General features: G+C 35.8%; 1 protein-coding gene across 3 annotated transcripts in view; it reads right to left on the reverse strand.

The window, feature by feature from the left end:
* LOC135217290 (acetylcholine receptor subunit alpha-like) overlaps positions 1-21,182 on the reverse strand; it is a 770,770-nt gene that overhangs the window by 227,377 nt on the left and 522,211 nt on the right. For all 3 annotated transcript variants that reach the window (XM_064253042.1, XM_064253041.1, XM_064253043.1), the window contains exon 3: positions 1-57. This exon is cut by the window's left edge and continues 53 nt beyond it. In XM_064253042.1, coding sequence (XP_064109112.1) covers positions 1-57 — 57 coding nt within the window. The remainder of the gene's footprint in view (positions 58-21,182) is intronic.

Here is a 21,182-nt window from a genome sequence, read left to right on the forward strand (position 1 = left end):
CATCTCCACGCCTCCGTACTCCTTCGGTTCCCAGATGAGCTTGTAGTCGTACCAGTACTGGAAATAAAAAGAAAAAATATTGAGGTACACTTAATATTTTTTGGAGAGAGAGAGAGAGAGAGAGAGAGAGAGAGAGAGAGAGAGAGAGAGAGAGAGAGAGAGAGAGAGAGAGTTTTAATGCTGAAAAGTTTTAGTCTTTCTTATATACAATACGTACACTTTGACTCTCCTTCCAACATATTTATGCACACACAAAAAACACACTTAATAATTGATGTATTATACGTTACATTGCACTATACATTACATAGTTATTATATATATATATATCATATATATATAGAGAGAGAGAAGAAGAGAGAGAGAGAGAGAAGAGAGAGAGAAGAGACCCGAGAAAGAAAAAGAGAGAACCAGAAAATGAAAAGAAGTTGAATTGAACCTTAACCCTAAAAGAATAAAGATTTGATTAACCGTAGGGTTTCCAGCGAAGACCCAGCAACCGGGCCAACGAAGATTAATCCATTTGGAACAGCAGGAGATGTCTCAAGTTACGGAAGTTTCTAACATTCTAAAACCTTGGTAGATATAGATTATTTCCACAGTTACTAAAGATTATCAGGCTCACGTCCCTGAGAATCATTATTTTAGTTACAGACAATAACCTGACCCTAGTTACTGAGGGTTAGTGACTATAGTCCTACAAATTTCACTGATATTACTGTAGAGGAAGAGATCCGATTTACTAAGAATTATTGCTTTAATTAATGAAGATTATTGGATCATCTGTACTTATGACGTTGGGGAAGATATACAAAACGATCCAACTAAGTTGCGGAGGATAAATGGATACAATTTGCGAGGATTATTGGAATCAGCTAAATGAGGATTATCATCCCAAGTCAAAGAGTATTATTAGAACGAGTAGTAACTCTGGATCATTTCCATATGCTGTACAGCTCCGATGTAGTGAAATGGCAGTCGTTGACTAATTATTACTACTGCATTTACTGAATCATCCAGTCTCAGTTTTTGAAATATAAATATAGGGTGCAGGTCGTTATGAGATAATAATTAACAAATTATTTTGCATGATTCAGAGCACCCGTATTAAGGGATTACAGCTCCTAGGAAAATGGAACTCTGTCCTATTTGGGTTTTTATAAAAAAAAGTGAAAGTCCTAAGCGGATACAGCTGTAGTGAAAGGTCTCTCTCTCTGGTCACGGTGTTTACTCTATCCCAGCAAAGACAGAATATCATATTATCGACAAGTACGTATGAGCGTGAAAAAACTGGTATCTTCATCCGTGGACAGGTAATTAGCGTTACCTCATTCTGATACCCCGGACCCGAGATCGAGCCTCGGCCAGGCATCAGAGTAACTTCATTTCTCTCTTAATGCAGATCTAGGTTTAGTAGCAGTGACAAGAGTTCCAAAAAGGTGAAGAAATCGAGACATCAAGACTGCACTGTGGTTGATAAACATTGCAACCTTACAAATGTTTAAATTTCTGTTTATAATTATGGATAAAAGTTTTTAAAGTGAAAAATCAGATACCCTGTCACTATGTTTTTGAATAATTGAAGAGTTTTCAAACGGCTGCCATTAAACTCTGCCTTTGATGAAAACGTTTCATAATAATTGCAATGAAGTAATTACCATCCATAGGTCCCGATATTTTTCACACAGATATGACGAAGTCGAAGTTTCCTCTACAAAGAGAGAGAGAGAGAGAGAGAGAGAGAGAGAGAGACAGAGAGAGAGAGACAGAGATTTATTGGAAAACAAGAACAAAAACTGATAGTTTCAGGACAAATAATACAAAGGAGAAAAGAAGAGGGAGAATTTGGCTTAGAAAACCAGAATTAAGAGAGAGAGAGAGAGAGAGAGAGAGAGAGAGAGAGAGAGAGAGAGAGAGAGAGAGAGAGAAAATATCTCTTAAAATGGTGAAATGAAATCTTCGTTACTGTGGATAAAAAATGACGGCATGGAAAAAAATATTGAAACTAAATCGGCGAATGGAACGCCTCCGGGGGACCCCCAAAATCTGTGTGACGCCAGCTAATCATACCAATAAATGAAATAACGTTTTTGATGTTACCTATTGTTGCAACATGATATTCATAAGTTAATATCACAATTTTTGAAAGTAAATTGTATTTTTCCTAACTATACAAACCTGAGGTAATTTACGTAAGTAATTACTGTCTTATGTAAAGGACCGAGGGTTTGTAATGTCGTGGTAGGAAACAAACAATTCAAGTATTGTTTCCATTTCAAAGGATTCTGAACAATATAACCGATTTTTTTTTTGTTTTTTTATATTTATTTTGGTTTTTTTTTTTTTTTTTTTTTTTTTTTGTGCAGAAGATTTTATGATCGAAGATGTAATCCATTAGATGTAAATCAATGTATGAGCAAGAAAAAATGAGGGTAAAAGGGGATTTCCTATTCAAGTAATAATTCATGAAGGACCCTCTGGGGTTAATATTATTATTAACACACAAAACTGACTTCAGCAGACCTACCAAAAAGTAAACAGTCACAGAAGCTAAGCAATGAAGAATTGCCCGACCAAAGAGACCTAATTTGAAATGTGAAGAAGAGAGAGGTGTAACTGCCAAAGTCTTGCAGGATTTCATCATAAATTTCTGCCTCACAACGGGATCGAACCCAGGCTTCTCTATAGAAGGAATAGGACGCTACCGAGCCACAAAGGTGAATGTGAGCAGTGGTCTCAGATTACTCGGTGACTGATTTCGCGTGATGGAAGGTGAGACGTGGTGGACTGACGGGTGTAATACGTTAAAAGAATACCTGGAACGATCCTTAATAATAGGGCAATATCCAACAGGATTTATGATAGAATTGACTTATATGTTGTGAGTCATAAGCAACACATATTACTGAAAAAGCCAATTCCACGATACGATTCTATGAGTAATTGGGCCGTTTCAGGATCGATGTCATTAAAACGCGACTTTGATGACAAATTTCCAAATAAATTTTAGCCTGACAGGCATCAGCCCCTAACGAGATTCTATTTCTATTTTATTTTCATAAAATCTGCAAAACTAGGAAGATAAATCATTTTCCATCCCGCTGCGTCATCGTCATCATAAAAATGATGTAATAAAATGATAATAAAATTGTATAATGACGTATACAAAAAAACAAGAACATGAATAAATATGCTACATATAGACATCGCACGCTCGTTCTTTAGGAACCTTTAAAGCCTCTTTGAGAGAGAGAGAGAGAGAGAGAGAGAGAGAGAGAGAGAGAGAGAGAGAGAGAGAGAGAGTTTAATTCTACTTCTTCCGAGTAAAACACGGAAAAAATATTGAAGAATAATTAATTTATCATAAATAATATATTACTGAGAGAGAGAGAGAGAGAGAGAGAGAGAGAGAGAGAGAGAGAGAGAGAGAGAGAGAGAGAGAGAGAGAGAGTTTAATTCTAATTCTTCCGAGTTAAACACGGAAAAAATATTGAAGAATAATTAATTTATCATAAATAATATATTATGAGAGAGAGAGAGAGAGAGAGAGAGAGAGAGAGAGAGAGAGAGAGAGACCTTACCTTACCTTACAGACCTTACAGTTCGTTCGGGTTGCCCCAGGTCAATCAGTGTGAGGCACTCTAATGTCTACCAGAGAGTTGCTAGTACATCTTCCGGTATATTTTGCATCTTCCAATCTTGGATGGTCTGGGATGCAGTTTAGATATTTGTCGAGCTTATTCTTAAACACATCTACGCTCACTCCTGATATATTCCTCAGATGAGCTGGCAACGCATTGAATAGACGCTGCATTATCGATGCTGGTGCGTAGTGGATTAATGTCCTGTGCTTTCCTTATTTTTCCTGGTATTGTTTTGGGCACTATTAATCTACCTCTGCTTGCTCTTTCCTGATATTTTTAGTTCATGATATTTTCTGTTATTCCTTCTATCTGTTTCCATGCCTGAATTATCATGTAGCGTTTCTCTCTCCTTTCTCTAGACTATATAATTTTAATGATTGTAGTCTTTCCCAGTAGTCAAGGTCCTTAACTTCTTCTATTCTAGCTGTAAAGGACCTTTGTACACTCTCATATTTGTGCATATCCTTTTGATAGTGTGGGTACCATATCATATTGCAAATTCAAGTGGACTACGAAACATATGTTTTATAAAGCATAATCATGTGTTCAGCTTTCTTGTTTTGAAGTGCCGTAACAACTTCCCATTTTTGCTTTACATTTTGCCAAAAGAATTGCTATTTGATCATTGCATAACATGTTCCTATCCATCATCACACCAGGTCTTTAACTGCTTCCTTATTTGTGATTGTTCTCATTATTAGGTCCCCTATATGCATATAGCTTTCCTTCTCTGTCTCCATAATTTATTGATTCAAATTTATCAGAGTTAAATACCATCCTATTTTTCCTCTGCCCAATCATATACTTTGTTAAGGTCTCTTTGTAGAGCGTTCCTATCATCACAAGTAATTTCCTCTACTTATTCTTGTGTCATCAGCGAAACTACTCACTACCGAATCCTTAACATTACTGTCTATGTCTTCAATCATAATAACAAACAGTATTGCAGCTAACACCGTACCTTGTGGCACACCGGATATTACCTTGGTTTCATCCGATTTCTCATCGTTTGCAATAACTATCTGTTTTCTGTTGTGTAAAAATTCTTTAACCATCTTCCTATTTTATCTACGATATTGTGTTTTCTAATTTTCTTTGCTAATATATATGGTCTACTTTGTCAAAAGCTTTTGCAAAGTCTAGATAAACCACATCTGTTTCATTTCCGCTTTTCATATTTTTGAATATGTTCTCACGGTGGACTAACAGTTGGGTTTGTGTACTTTTTCCGGGTACGAAACCGTGTTGTCCTATATTAACAAATATTTTTTATTAAATGTTTCATAATATTTTTTCTTCATTACCCTTTCATACACTTTCATAATATGTGATGTTAGACTCACAGGCCTATATTTACTTGCCTCAGTCTTGATCCACTTTTGAAAGTAGGGGTGATATATGCTAATTTGTGCTCATCATAAATCTTGCCTGTATCTACACTTTGTCTTAATAATATTTGCAAGTGGCTTTGCGATAGAATGAACTACTTTCTTTAACAAAATAGCAGGGATTCCATCAGGCCCTGCAGCAGCTCCATTTTTAATTTCATTAATTGCCTGCACAATATCAGCTTCATTAATTTCTAGTCAGCTAGATATTCAATATTTTCGTCCCTTACTTCTATACCATTATCTTCATTATCTATTCTAGGGTGAATTCTCTCTATACGTTCTGCCAGTATGTTGCAAATTTCCTTTTTTTCATTCGTTAATCTCCTTCAATTCTCAGAGGGCCTATCTATATTCTTCTTTTATTCATCTTCTTCGCATATGAGTATAATAGTTTGGGGTTTTGCTTGATATTTAATAGGGTTTTTTTCTTCCAATTCCGTTTTTCATTTCTTTTGATTGTATAATCTTTGTTCTGCATTTTCTATCTTACTTTTTAGTTCTACTTTATTTCATGCTTTTTTTCTTTTGCAAGACCTTTTTCCACTTTCTGATTTTCTGGAACAAGATCCTTCTGTCTCTTGGTATGCATGAATGATGTTTACTTTTCTTCTTCGTATATATTTATCCACTATTTCTCTAATATTTTATATAATATCTCCGTATTTACCCTTATGTCATCGCTACGAAAATGTTTATCCCAATCTTTGTTTAATTCTTCATTTATTTCTGACCATTTTATATTTTTACTGTAGAAGTTGTATTTTCCATATCCTTCCCACTTTTTCATTTCTTGCTTATCTCTGTTTTCACTTGCTTTGGAATGAACTGTTAATTCTATGACATTATGGTCTGAAATACTCGCATTATAAACTATTATTTCTTTAACATAATTCACCTCATTCACAAATAATAGGTCTAAAGTATTTTCCTTTTCTTGTTGGCAGGTGATTTATTTGTTGAATGTTGTATTCTAGTAGCATATCTAATAGCTTTTCGAATTGCCTCTTATCTTCTGCACTACTATTACTCTCTTTTTTATATGGTATAAGTACATCCACAATCTCCTATTCGTTCTTTCCATTCTACGAAAGGAAAGTTGAAGTCACCAGATAGGAGAATAGTCCAGTCCTTGTGATTTCTACATATATCATCCAATTTTTCAATTATTAAGTCAAACTCTTTAGTATAGGAGGTCTATATATTACTATGTCATTAATTTTCAGATTCAAATTCTACGCTATTAGTTCACATTCTGAGTTACTATATTTCTCATATATTTTCCGTTGTTTTGTCTTTCCCATATATTGCGGTTCCCCCTTGATTCCTATTTTTCTATCTGATCTATAAGTTTGTAACCCTTTTATTGATCATCATTCCCAGTCTCTTGGGAATACCAGGTTTCACTTATATTCATTATATCTATTTTCTTTTCAATTTGGGTTAGTTCTTCTAAGTACTCTATTTTTCTTTTGAGTTACTCGTAACTAACCCTGCGCATTCATCACTATGATGGTTTGCGTGTTTTCTCCTTCATTTAATATTGGTAGTAATAAGGATTTTCCCATGACTCTTTCCTGTTCTGGTTATGTTGTTCTTTTTTTTCATTTCCAGAAATTCTGACATTAAAAAATCCAACTTTTCCATAATATTTGATCTTCCTTCATCATAACTTATTCATTTTGTGTCTGAATCTGCAATTTTCTCCGTTTCTGCAATATCCTCTTGCATAATAAAATACAGTTATTTTCCCTTGAGTAGAATTTTGGAGCTGATGCATTGAAATTTTTTGCTGACATCTCTGCATATCTATTGGTGGTTTGCTTTTCTCTTTTACCTGATATTCTTGATTTCTCTCTTTGTGTTTCTTTCTTATTTTGGATTTTATTACTTGGTTGGTTATTTATTTGATTATGATTCATGGCTACAGGGTGCATATATTTGCATTTTTTGTCGAACTTACATCCTTTTCTTTTCTTTTAGGTTTTTGCATATTTTTGGATGCAGATCTCTGCAATCATCCCCATATCCATCTAGGTATGCACATTTACCATATATTTCAGTTGTGATACCACCTTAGGATGTTTGTAGTAACATCTTTCTCCAAATCTGCAATTCCCTCTTTTCGGGATTTGCTCTTCTGGGATTTGCTTTTCTGTTGCCATATCGTAATTTATTTATTCGTAGGTATGCTGCTTTATTGCCTCATATGTACTATCAATGAGTATCTCGCATCCATACTTTTATCTTGTTCTTTGTTTTCCTTATTTTTTTCTGTCATTTCATTTTTGTTTACTTCTCTTCCGTTTTCCTCTTCTTCTTCTTCTTCTTCTTCTTCCTCTTCCTCTTCTTCTTCATCCTCAACTATTTGTACATTCAATTCTTGATTTAATAACATTGTCTATCCATGATAGGACATGTTGAACAAAAAATTCTTGTATCTTTCTCATATGTTGTATTACCTCAGCACACTGTGGATGGGTCGGATTGTGCAGCCAGCACATGTTTCTGATTAGGTTTTGTGGATTGACTATGCTATACCAAACCTTACACAGTTTGCATGCTTTTGGCATTCTTTTTCCTAATGCGTCCAATTAGGATATTCACAAGATTCACCTTATTCATTTTCTTTGTCTGGAATATGTTGGTTTATGTATATTTTCTTTATGAGTCTCTTGACCACTTGGATTTTATTTGGAACTTCTTCAATTATTTTCAAGATGTTTTCATTAGATTTTTTCCAGTTTGAAGGATTATATCCTTCTAATATATCTATGAATGCTTTGTATCTTTTTGGTTAGGACTGTTGCTGATTTCATAGATGAGAAATGCCAGTTCCCTTCCTGCTACCTCATCGTATTGCGAATCTGCTAAACACGCTAAATTACGCCATCTCTTCCCGCAGTTGGAACTTACTGCCATCTTGTTCTGATTTACAGTATTACACTTGATAAACTAACTTAGAAGACGCTTTATCCTACTATTTTCACACTAATCTTCTCACCGATAGTTCACGAACACTTCTAGATATTTCTCAAATTCTAGTCGTATGTTTAAACTTGTGATATCTGTTGATTAATCTGATTTCACGCGGGAACGTCTCATCAAGCAAGATGGCTACTACGAGAGAGAGAGAGAGAGAGAGAGAGAGAGAGAGAGAGAGAGAGAGAGAGAGAGAGAGAGAAATTCATTTTACGTATTCACGGATCTTCTACACGAGCGACATACGAAGAATTTTTATTTTACTTTATTTTCACGAATTAAAATTTATGTGGTTTTTGCTTCAACCCCTGATTTATTCATCTCCTCCCCCCGCCTCCTTTTCACCTGGACGCCAGGTGTCACCTGTAATCACTTCATCTGCTTTAAGATGTGAGAGAAGATGGCCATGAGGATTGGAAGCAGATTTACCCTTTCCCCCCCGCAAAAAAATAGGAAAATAAAAATAAAAATAAAAAAAATAAAATAAAAAAAACTATATTTGCTGACGACAGCAGAGAGGGTCCCAGCATCAGCAACCACTACCACACTTTCAGAGGGAGAGAGAGAGAGAGAGAGAGAGAGAGAGAGAGAGAGAGAGAGAGAGAGAGAGACTTTCATCATACCTTTTTCGAGTAAAATATTTTATGCACCCAAATAAACAGGGAAAGATTATAAAATAAAGAAAATATTCAACAATATTTGATCTTTAATTATATTAGAGAGAGAGAGAGAGAGAGAGAGAGGAGAGAGAGAGAGAGAGAGAGAGAGAGAGAGATTTCTTATTGGAAAACAAGAACAAAAGTTAAAAGTTTAAGTGCAAATAATATATAGGTACAGATGAGGCGAGAGAAGGAGAACTTTTCATTAGAAAAAGCAGAAACAAATGATAGAGAGAGAGAGAGAGAGAGAGAGAGAGAGAGAGAGAGAGAGAGAGAGAGAGAGAGAGAGAGGAATGTACCTACAAGCTTGGCTAAAGATCAAGGCCCAAACACATACATACATCACACAACAGATGAGAACACTGAAAGTACTTCCAATATTGCTTTGAAGTCATGTTATTAAGTCGAATTAATCAATTAACATCAAAGATAAATTCAAAACTAAAATGCATCAACGATTCCATCATTTGCTCTGCGTATGAAGCTAAAAATTCGCGATGAATTAATTAATTTTATTAGTCATAAACGCCACGATACAAATTGCACTGAATTTCCAACATTTAAGAACCGGGACCCTTAATTCCAAATAAAAAAAGTTAAAACCATAAATTTAAGAGGGAGAGAGAGAGAGAGAGAGAGAGAGAGAGAGAGAGAGAGAGAGAGAGAGAGAGAGATAGTAAACCCCTACAATATTATGCAAAACCTGAAGAAAAAAAACAGCATATTGGAGGCAAAGTTCTAGACGGTTATTCAGAACATGCAATCCTGAAATGGCAAAATAGAATCATTCTTTCATTGTAAGAATGAAAGTTCTGCCACATCCGAATCAATCAATGCCTAGCAGCCCCCCCCTCCCCCCCCACCCTCTCATTCTCTCTCTCTCTCTCTCTCTCTCTCTCTCTCTATCTATCTCAGTAGCACAGGCCATTATGACATAGGTGGTGTAACTAGGCCTAATCGCCGAGCCATATTTTAGGGTTAACTGCCTTAACCCGGCTAAACTTCCTATAAATGAGATACGCCCATTTTCTAGTACTTTTCCCCCTTCACGAGAACCACTAATTCCTTAAGTAGCATGGGTCAATTTATGGTGTGGTTTCCCAACCCCTTGTAACAAAACACACACACACAAAAGGAAAAAATAAATAATCACACGGTGGATGTATTCTCTTCTGGGTACCCAATTGCAACTTTATACCTTTTTATATAACACAGATTTTACAGTATATCCTGATGGAATACTCCCAACAAAGGGTTTTCGACCTTCTAAATCTGAAGTTGCAAGAGGAGGAAGTTCCCGATGCTGTTTGTATACTTGCGAGAAGTTTCTTAGTAATTAATCGAGTGCACTGATGAGAAGTCTGCAGTACTTCTGATCAGGAACCGATGGGAAGTTTGAACTGATGATCACGAATAATGATGGGAAGTTGGCGGGACTGATTTTCAAGAATGATGATGGAAAGTTTACACTGATGATCACGAATAATGATGGGGAGTTTGCACTGATATAAGAAAATAATGATGGGAAGCTTGCACTGATATTCAAGAATAATGATTGGAAGTTGGCACTGATATTCAAGAATAATGATAGAAAATTTGCCTGATTTTCAAGAATAATGATAGGAAATTTGACTGATTTGCAAGAATAATGATGGGAAGTTTGCCTGATTTTCAGGAATAATGATGGGAAGTTTGCCTGATTTTCGAGAATAATGATAGGAAATTTGCCTGATTTTCAAGAATAATGATAAGAAATTTGTCTGATTTTCAAGAATAATGATGGGAAGTTTGCCTGATATTCAAGAATAATGATAGGAAATTTGCCTGATTTTCAAGAATAATGATAAGAAATTTGTCTGATTTTCAAGAATAATGATGGGAAGTTTGCCTGATTTTCAAGAATAATGATGGGAGGTTTGCCTGATTTTCAAGAATAATGATGGGAAGTTTGCCTGATTTTCAAGAATAATGATAGGAAATTTGCCTGATTTTCAAGAATAATGATAGGAAATTTGCCTGATTTTCAGGAATAATGATAGGAAATTTGCCTGATTTTCAAGAATAATGATGGGAAGTTTGCCTGATATTCAAGAATAATGATAGAAAGTTTGCCTAATTTTGAAGAATAATGATGGGAAGTTTGCATAGATATTCAAGAATAATTATAGGAAATTTGCCTGATTTTCAAGAATAATGATAGGAAATTTGCCTGATTTTCAAGAATAAAGATAGGAAATTTGCCTGATTTTCAAGAAATAATGATAGGAAATTTGCCTGATTTTCTAGAATAATGATAGGAAGTTTGTCTGATTTTCAAGAATAATGATGGGAAGTTTGCCTGATTTTCAAGAATAATGATGGGAAATTTGCCTGATTTTCACGAATAATGATAGAAAATTTATCTGATTTTCAAGAATAATGATAAGAAATTTGTCTGATTTTCAAGAATAATGATAGGAAATTTGCTCGATTTTCAAGAATAATGATGGGAAGTTTGCCTGATTTTCAAGAATAATGATGGAAAGTTTGCCTGATTTTCCAGAATAATGATGGAAAGTTTGCCTGATTTTCAAGAATAATGATGGGGAGTTTGCCTGATTTTCAAAAATAATGATGGGAAGTTTGCACTGATATCTATGAATAATGATGGGAAATTTGCCTGATTTTCAAGAATAATGATAGAAAATTTGCCTGATTTTCAAGAATAAGAATGGGAAGTTTGCACTGATATTCAAGAATACTGACAGGAAATTTGCCTTATTTTCAAGAATAATGAGGGGAATTTTGCGCTGATATTCAAGAATAATGATAGGAAATTTGCCTGATTTTCAAGATTAATGATGGGAAGTTTCCCTGATTTTCAAGAATACTGACAGGAAATTTGCCTGATTTTCAAGAATAATGATAGGAAGTTTGCACTGATATTCAAGAATACTGACAGGAAATTTGCCTGATTTTCAGGAATAGTGATGGGAAGTTTGCAATGATATTCAAAAATAATAATAGTAAATTTGCCTGATTTTCAAGAATAATGATGGAAAGTTTGCCTGATTTTCAAGAATAATGATGAGAACTTTGCCTGATTTTCAAGACTAATGATGAGAAGTTTGCCTGATTTTCAAGACTAATGATAGGAAGTTTGCACTGACATTCAAGAATAACGATGGGAAGTTTGCCTAATTTTCAAGAATAATAATGGGAAGTTTGCCTGATTTTCAAGAATAATGATGGAATGTTTGCCTGATTTTCAAGAATAATGATGGGAAGTTTGCCTAATTTTCAAGAATAATGATGGGGAGTTTGCCTGATTTTCAAGAATAATGATGGGAAGTTTGCCTGATTTTCAAGAATAATGATGGGAAGTTTGCCTGATTTTCAAGAATAATGATGGGAAGTTTGCCTGATTTTCAAGAATATTGATGGGAAGTTTGCCTAATTTTCAACAATACTGATGCGAAGTTTGCCTGATTTTCAAGAATAATGATAAGGAGTTTGCATCTGATATTCAAGAATAATGATGGGAAGTTTGCACTGATATTCAAGACTAATGATGGGAAGTTTGCACTGATATTCAAGAATAATGATGGGAAGTTTGCACGATATTCATGAATAATGATGGGAAGTTTGCCTGATTTTCAAGAATAATGATGTTAAGTTTGCCCGATTTTCAAGACTAATGATGGGAATTTTGTACTGATATTCAAGAATAATGATGGGAAGTTTGCCTGATTTTCAAGATTATAGATTGGAAGTTTGCCTTTTTTTTTAAGAATAATGATAGGAAATTTGCCTGCTTTTCCAGAATAATAATGGGAAGTTTTCCTGATTTTCAAGAATAATGATGAGAAGTTTGCCTGATTTTCAAGACTAATGATGGGTAGTTTGCACTGATATTCAAGAATAATGACAGGAAATTTGCCTGATTTTCAAGAATAATGATGGGAAGTTTGCATTGATATTCAAGAATAATGATAGGAAATTTGCTGATTTTCAAGAATAATGATGGGAAGTTTGCACTGATATTCAAGAATATTGATAGAAAATTTGCCTGATTTTCAAGAATAAAGATAAGAAATTTACCTGATTTTCAAGAATAATGATGGGAAGTTTCCACTGATATTTAAGAGTAATGATATAAAATTTGCCTGATTTTCAAGAATAATGATGGGAAGTTTGCCTGATTTTCAAGAATAATGATGGGAAGTTTGCACTGATATTCAAGAATAATGATAGGAAATTTGTCTGATTTTCAAGAATAATAACAGGAATTTTGCCTGATTTTCAAGAATAATGATAGGAAATTTGCCTGATTTTCAAGAATAATGATAAGGAGTTTTCCTGATTGTCAAGAATATAATTGATTGATTGATTGTGTGTATTAAACCTGGCATCACGACATCTAGGTAATTGACACGAATAATGATGGAAAGTTTGCACTGATATTCATGAATAATGATGGGAAGTTTCCATGCTATCGATAATGATGAAGTTTACTGATTTTCAAGAATATTCTTGGAGTTTTGCCTATTTAAGAAAATAATGAGGAATTTGCCTGATTTTCAAGATAAGGGAAAGTTTGCGACATTCAAGAATAATTTGCCGATTTTCAAGAATAGAGGGAAGTTGCCTTATTTCAAGGATAAGGATGGGAAGTTTGCACCGACATTCAAGAATAATTTGCCTAATTTTCAACAATAATGATGCCAAGTTTGCCTGATTTTCAAGAATAATGATTAAGGAGTGCTGAACTGCCTAATTGCAAGAATAATGATGAAGTTTGAAGTTTTGCCACTGATCAAGGAATAATGATGGGAAGTTTTGCACTGATCCATTCATGAATAATGATGGAAGTTGCCTGATTTCAAGAATATTGATGGGAAGTTGCTTCGATTTTAATTTTTCAAGAATAATGATATGCAAGTGCCTGATTTTCAATGAAAGTTTTTGCCAATCAAGATAATTTGTGGAATTTTGTACTAAATGATATTCAATTTTCAAGGAATAATGATGGGGTAAGTTTGCCTGATTTCAAGATTAATTGATGGAAGTTTGCCTGATTTTCAAGAATAATGATTGGGAAGTTTGCCATTTTCAGAATCAATGAATGGAAGTTTGCTTTTTGCACTGAAATTCAAAGAATAAGTGATGGGATTTTTGCCTGCCTAATTCAAGACTAATGATGGGAAGTTTAGCCTGATTTTGAAGAAAATATGATGGGAACGTTTGCCTGATTTCTATATCTTTTGAAGAATTAATTGATGGGAGTTTGCAACTGTTGAATAATTCAAGAATAATATCGGTAAAATTTGCCTAATTTCAAGAATATTGATGGGAAGTTTGCCTGATTTTCAAGAATAAAGATAAGGAGTTTGCAATGATCTTCAGAATAATTATGGGAAGTTTGGACTGATTTTCAAGAATATTGATGGGAAGTTTGCCTGATTTTCAAGAATGATAAGGAGTTTGCACTGATATTCAAGAATAATGATAGGAAATTTAGGCCAAAGACCAAACGCTGGGACCTATGAGGGCATTCATGGGTTGAAACGGAAAGTGGCAGTAAGATGTATGAAAGGTGTAACAGGAGGAAACCGTCACAATTGCACTAAGAAACACTTTCCAGAGAGGGTGGAAAGTCAGAACGAAAAGAGCCTCTGAACAGAGGTACCATAAAAGGAATGAAAGCGGTTGCTGCAAAGAACCTTACATCATGCCTACAGTACACCACATGAAGTGCACTGATGGCACTATGCCCAAACGGGCCACTTGAGGAGGGGTTACAATCTCAAAGCAGGGTCACTGGAATCATTTCTTCAGAGTAGAAACGGCTTTATTTTTCAAGGCCTTCATTTTCCGACATGTCTGAACTGTGGTTATCAAATTATATATTTATTTGCTAAATTATTCAAAGAAAGTCTGCAAACTATACTTATTCTGACAAAATTAGGACAATGAAACTTTCAGGTATCCAGCACTTTTGTATATACAGTACACTCGCGTCATCACCTAAACAAGACTATTCGGCTCTTAAATTTTACACAACGTCGACGCAGCAAAGAGTCACAAGAAATAAAATAAACAAATATAAACTAAAATAAACAAAAAACAAACAACAGAGAAACTGGGGCCACGAACAAAATTAAAATGAAGACAATAAAGTTATGTTATGAATAACTTCGTTAAACAAGACTATTTAAAACACAAATCTTACTCTAAGACGACGTAGTGAGAAAACCAAAGAATAAAAAAAAATATACACAATAACAAACAAAAATAAGCAGCAGAGAAACAAAGATGGCAATGATAACGGATTAAAACGAGCATAAAACGAAAGCGGGTGTTCTCAACCGCAGCTGCAGCGAACTGCATTTCTGAATCGACGCTGAAGTCCATTTTAAGCTCTACTGATCCTCCACCTTCCTAATTCTCTTCCTGGGACTCATTCAGATAGGACGGACCTAAAAAGTACCTAAGCCCCTCTCATTGCTTAGGCAGCAGCTCTTAAGCAGAGCCTGGGCAGCGTTTAATCCCTTTCTCGAAAACAAAAACAAAAAAACAGAAAGCCGCGAGAAAGACTATGCTTCAACTTTTCCTCGGGAGATCTCAGAGGAAGATGTAATAAGGAGACCAATTACGATGGACAATGGAAGACGCACCTCCGTTCTCACCTTCACAATTCGTGGAACAGAATGAAAGGAAATAAAATTAAACATTTATTTCATCATTTTCTTTTCAACACCAAGCTGACATTATGGCACACGTGCAAGTCTACTATGCTTTGGTACTGAAGAACAAAAAAAAAAAAAAGGAAAAAAAAAAAAAAAAAAGGAAATATCAGGATGAATGGAAGAACACAGTCAGGTAATAAGAGAAGAGATGAAAATAGAGAATTCAAGTAAAGCAACATATTTATGTCCATGGGAGGTACCACATACGGTATGTATAGCGTGCATATGTATGTTACTATTGCGACCCTCTCTTTTATTACCGAATATCCTTAAAATTCTTTCGTTTCAACCTCAATCTGGTAACACATATATCTTATGTAATTATATGTTTGTATATATATATATATATATATATTATATATATATATATATATACACATATATATGTATATATATATGTATATATAGATATATCTATATATATCTATATATATATATATATATATATATATATATATATATATATATATTATATATATATATATACTATCGTATATATATATATATATATAATATATATATATATATATATATATATATATATTATTATATATTATTAGTATATATATATATATATATATATATATATATATATCTATAATATGTATGAATATAAAACCATGTACCTATAAATACGTATACACATACATTCGAAAAAATACGTGTCATAACTACGAAAATATGCTGAAAAAAGGAAAAAGGGAAAAAAAAAATAACACCCACACACACACAATTAGACCGCTCGCTTACAACCCACCTTAATGAAGCCAATTAACAGTTTCTCAAAACACACTCAGCAAGAAGAAAAAAAAGGACAATAAACTCTACGGGTAACTAGAGGGGGAGATGAGAGTCGGGGAACATCTGTATTGTCTTTTCAGGAGAACAAGTGTCCATGAATAATGGAACGACTGAATCTTTAGCTTCCCCAAGAAGAAAGCAGTCGTTTTTTTCGATTACCCGGGGAGTAAGCCTACAAGCTACTTTGTTGTTATTGCTTTTGAGGGAGTAGGAATGATCTATGGAAGAGCTTAAAAATGTCGGGAAAAGGTGTTTAGCAGCTAATTGAGTTAAAAGATACAGGAATTTTAGGATAGAATATTTATGATTGATTTATTAGAATGAAAATTTAAAAAATTAAAAATACGCATGTTAAACATACAGAACAATAATTTCTAATAAAATATAGCTTATTTATTTTAATTTTCGTTGGTAAAACAAGCCTCTATTAGACCATAGATTTTAGCACGTTTTAATTTTCGTTAAAACTTACGAATATAATTTTTACAACTTACGCGTGAGGGGAAAATCTTACTTGCGCCTAGAGTAAGCTGGAGATCAGATCACGCCCCGTTTCTTATTCATTTTAGCTTTGAATTATGACTCGTTTTTTTCTTATGCCTAAGTTAATGCAATAAACTTACATTAGTTTTGGTGAATCTGGTTTACTGTATTCATCGAGGTGATGCAGTATTTGAAAATGAAATCAATAAATGCAGGTTGCATTAACTGTACAAGACTTTGCATGGTAGCTGTGTGGTTAAAGGCGCTTCACTGTAAATCCTGATTTCTTGGTTCCTAGGTTCGCGCTCGGGAGCCGACGAAATTATTATCAACTAAATACTCCCTTCAGTTTACATATATGAAAATATATTAATTCTGAGGTAGAGCGAATTAGATATTTAGGGACATTGTACTTAATGCATGTATATAATATATATATATATATAATATATATATATATAATATATATATATATATATATATATATATATTCTATATATATATATATAATGTACAACCTTTCTGAACATCATCTTTCTTATCAGTTATCTTCTTCATATCTTTATCATTATCTCTTTCATTACTTCCTCTTTTTTTTTCTTCCTTACCACATTTCACTGTTTGTTTGTTTGTTTGTATGGTGCTTTTTACGTTGCATGGAACCAGTGGTTATTCAGCAACGGGACCAACGGCTTTACGTGACTTCCGAACGACGTCGAGAGTGAACTTTTATCACCAGAAATACACATCTCTCACTCCTCAATGGAATGGCCAAGAATCGAACCCGCGACCAGAGAGGTGGGACGCTAATACCATACCAACCACGCAGCTGAGGCGCTCATTTCACTGTTCTTCCAGCAATTATCGCTTACTCGCATTGTATTCATTTTTAACTCTCTTTACTTCCTTTATCCATTACTGCTCTTCTAATCTTACTTTGTCCCAGGCTGCTGACTTATTCATTTTGATTTCCTTTTCATCTTCGAGAGAGAGAGAGAGAGAGAGGAGAGAGAGAGAGAGAGAGAGAGAGAGAGAGAATGGAATACTCATCCTGACATTCAAAGAAGGAAAGTAGAAATTCCTCACTGACGCAGAAGGAGCGGAGAGAGAGAGAGAGAGAGAGAGAGAGAGAGAGAGAGAGAGAGAGAGAGAGCCTCTTTGACTTGGTAACATCATCATCATCAGCTGTCGAGGATGGGTTCTTGAAGTACATCTTCCTTCTCGACTTGCCGCCTTATCACCAATACCACAGCCTTTCCAGAAGAAAGGAGTTGTTTGGAGGGAAGTGAGGAGTCAGAAGAATGGAGGAGTTTGGGTTGAAGTGAGGAGTCAGAAGAATGGAGGAGTTTGGAGTGAAGTGAGAAGTCAGAAGAAAGGAGGACCTTACCTTACCTTACAGACCTTACAGTTCGTTCGGGTTGCCCCAGGTCCCTCAGTGTGATGGCAACCTCTAATGTCCTACCAGAGAGTTGCTAGTACATCTTCCGGTATATTTTGCATCTTCCAATCTTGGATGGTCTGGGATGCAGTTTAGATATTTGTCGAGCTTATCTTAAAATATTCTTACGCTCACTCCTAATATATTCCTCAGATGAGCTGGCAATGCATTGAATAGACGCTGCATTATCGATGCTGGTGCGTAGTGGATTAATGTCCTGTGTGCTTTCCTTATTTTTCCTGGTAGAGTTTTGGGCACTATTAATCTACCTCTGCTTGCTCTTTCTGATATTTTTAGTTCCATGATGTTTTCTGCTATTCCTTCTATCTGTTTCCATGCCTGAATTATCATGTAGCGTTCTCTTCTCCTTTCTAGACTATATATTTTTTTTAAGGATGTAGTCTTTCCCAGTAGTCAAGGTCCTTAACTTCTTATTCTAGCTGTAAAGGACCTTTGTACACTCTCTATTTGTGCAATATTCCTTTTGATAGTGTGGGTACCATATCATATTGCAATATTCAAAGTGGATACGAACATATGTTTTTTAAATAAAGCATAATCATGTGTTCAGCTTTTCTTGTTTTGAAGTGCCGTAACAACATTCCCATTTTTGCTTTACATTTTGCCAAAAGAATTGCTATTTGATCGTTGCATAACATGTTCCTATTCATCATCACACCAAGGTCTTTAACTGCTTCCTTACTTGTGATTGTCTCATTATTAGGTCCCCTATATGCACATAGCTTTCCTTCAAGAATAATGAGGAGTTTGGGGGGAAGTGAGGAGTCGAAGAAGAAGGAGTTCGGAGGGTGAGGGGTCAGAAGAAAGAAGGAGTTTGGAGGGAATTGAGGAGTCAGAAGAAAGAAGGAGTTTTGGAGGGAGTGAGGCAGTCAATTTAAGAAGAGATTTGGAGGGAAGTGAGGGCAAGTCAAGAGGAAAGAAGCGGTTTGGAGGGAAAGTGAGGAGTCAGAAAAACAAAGAGGAGTTTTGGAGGGCAAGTTTGGAGGGAGTCCAGAAAAAGAAGTAAGTTTGGAGGAAAGTGAAGGAAAAGTTTCAAAGAAAAGGAGGAGTTTGGAGGCAAGTGAGGGGAGTCAAAAAAAGAAGGATTTTGGAGGGAAGTGGGAGGATTCAGAAAGAAAAGATTAGGGAAGTTTTGGAGGGCTGTGAGGGAAGTCAGAAAGAAAAGGAGGAGGGTTTGGCAGGGAAGGTGAGGAGGGGTCAGAAGGAAAAGAGGGAAGTTTGAGGCAGTTGAGGAGTCCAGAAGAAAAGGAAGGAGCTTTTGGAGGCAAGTTTTGGAAGGAAGTCAGAAGAAAGAACGAAGGGAGTGAGTAGTGAGGAGTCAGAAGAAAAGATTGGTTTCGGGGGCAGTTTGAGGGGGAAGTCAGAAGAAAAAGGAGGTTTCAGGAGGAAGTGAGGCGAAGTCAGAAGAAAAGAAGGATTTTGGAGGGAAGTGAGAGTCAGAAGAAAAGAAGAGTTTGGAGGAAGTGAGGAGTCAGAAGGAAAAGAAGGAGTTTGGAGGGAAAGTGAGGAGTCAGAAAGAAAAGAGAGTTTGGGAGGGTAGTGAGGCGAATTTCAGAAGAAAACAATGGAGGAGTTTGAGGTCAAAGTGAGGAAAAAGGCTCAGAAAGAAAGAGGAGTTTGGAGGGAAGTGAGGAGTCAGTGAAAAAGAGAGAATTTTGGAGGGAGTGAGAGTCAGAAGAAAAGAGGAGTTTGGAGGGAAGTGAGAGTCAGAAGAAAAGAGGTTAGTTTGGAGGGAAGTGAGGAGGTCAGAAGGGAAAAGAGGAGTTTTGGAGAAAAGTTGGAGGGCAGTCAGAAGAAAAAGAGGAGATTTGAGGCAAGTGGAGAAGGTGAGTCAGAAGAAAGAAAGGAGTTTGGAGGGCAAGTGAGGAGTCAGAAGAAAGAAGAGGAGGTGGAGGAAGTGGGAAAAGTTCGGAGGGAAGTGAGGAAGTCAGAAGAAAAAATGTTTAGGGGGAAAGTCAGAGAAGAGGGTTTTGGAGGGAAGTGAGGAGTCAGAAGAAAGAGGAGTTTGGAGGGAAGTGAGGAGTCAGAAGAAAAGAGGGAGTTTGGAGGGGCATAAAAGTGAGGAGTCAGAAGAAAAGAAGAGTTTTGGGGGAAGTTTGGAGGGATCCAGAGAAAAAAGAGGGAGTTTCGGAGGGCAAAGTAACGTCGAAAAGAAAAAAGGAGTTTGGAGGCAAGTGAGGAGTCAGAAGAAAGAGGAGTTTGGAGGGAAGTGAGGAGTCAGAAGAAAAGAGGGAGTTTCGGAGGAAGTGAGAAGTCAGAAGAAAATTTGGAGGGAGTTTGAGGCAGTGAGAAGTACAGAAGAAAAGATTTGGAGCAAGTGAGGAGTCAGAAAAAGAAATTTGGTGGGAGGAGTAGGAGTCAGAAGAAAAGAGGAGTTCGGAAGTGAGAATGCGAGGGTCAGAAGAAAAGAGGAGTTTGGAGGGAATTGTGAGAGCAGAAGAAAAAGAGAGTTTGGAGGGAAGTTTGGCTCAGAAGAAAAGAGGATTTGGAGGAAGGAGGGAGTCAGAAGAAAGAAAGAGTTTTGGAGGGAAAGGATGCGAGTCAGAAGTGAGAGTTTGAAGAAAAGGGAAGGTTTGGAGGAAGTCAGAAATAAAGAAAGGAGTTTGGAGGGAGTGAGGAGTCAGAAGAAAGAGGAGTTTGGAGGAAGTGAGGAGTCAGAAGAAAAAGAGGAGTTTTGGAGGGAATGAGTCCGAAGAAAAGAGGCGTTCGAGGGAATGAGGAGTCAGAAGGAAAGAAAGTTTGGAGGAAGTGAGGCGTCAGAAGAAAGATTAGGAGTTCGGAGGGAGTGAAGAGTTTCAGAAGGAAAATGAGAGTTTGGAGGGAATTGAGAGTCAGAAGAAAAGGAGGAGTTTGGAGGGAAGTGAGGAGTCAGAAGAAAAGAGGAGTTCGGAGGGAAGTGAGGAGTCAGAAGAAAGAAGGAGTTCGGAGGGAAGTGAGGAGTCAGAAGAAAAGAGGAGTTCGGAGGGAAGTGAGGAGTCAGAAGAAAGGAGGAGTTGGATTTGGGAGAAGGTGAGGAGTCGGAGAAAAAAAGAAGAGTT

Source organism: Macrobrachium nipponense, chromosome 7 (genome assembly GCF_015104395.2).
Source record: "Macrobrachium nipponense isolate FS-2020 chromosome 7, ASM1510439v2, whole genome shotgun sequence".
Classification (NCBI taxonomy): domain Eukaryota; kingdom Metazoa; phylum Arthropoda; class Malacostraca; order Decapoda; family Palaemonidae; genus Macrobrachium; species Macrobrachium nipponense.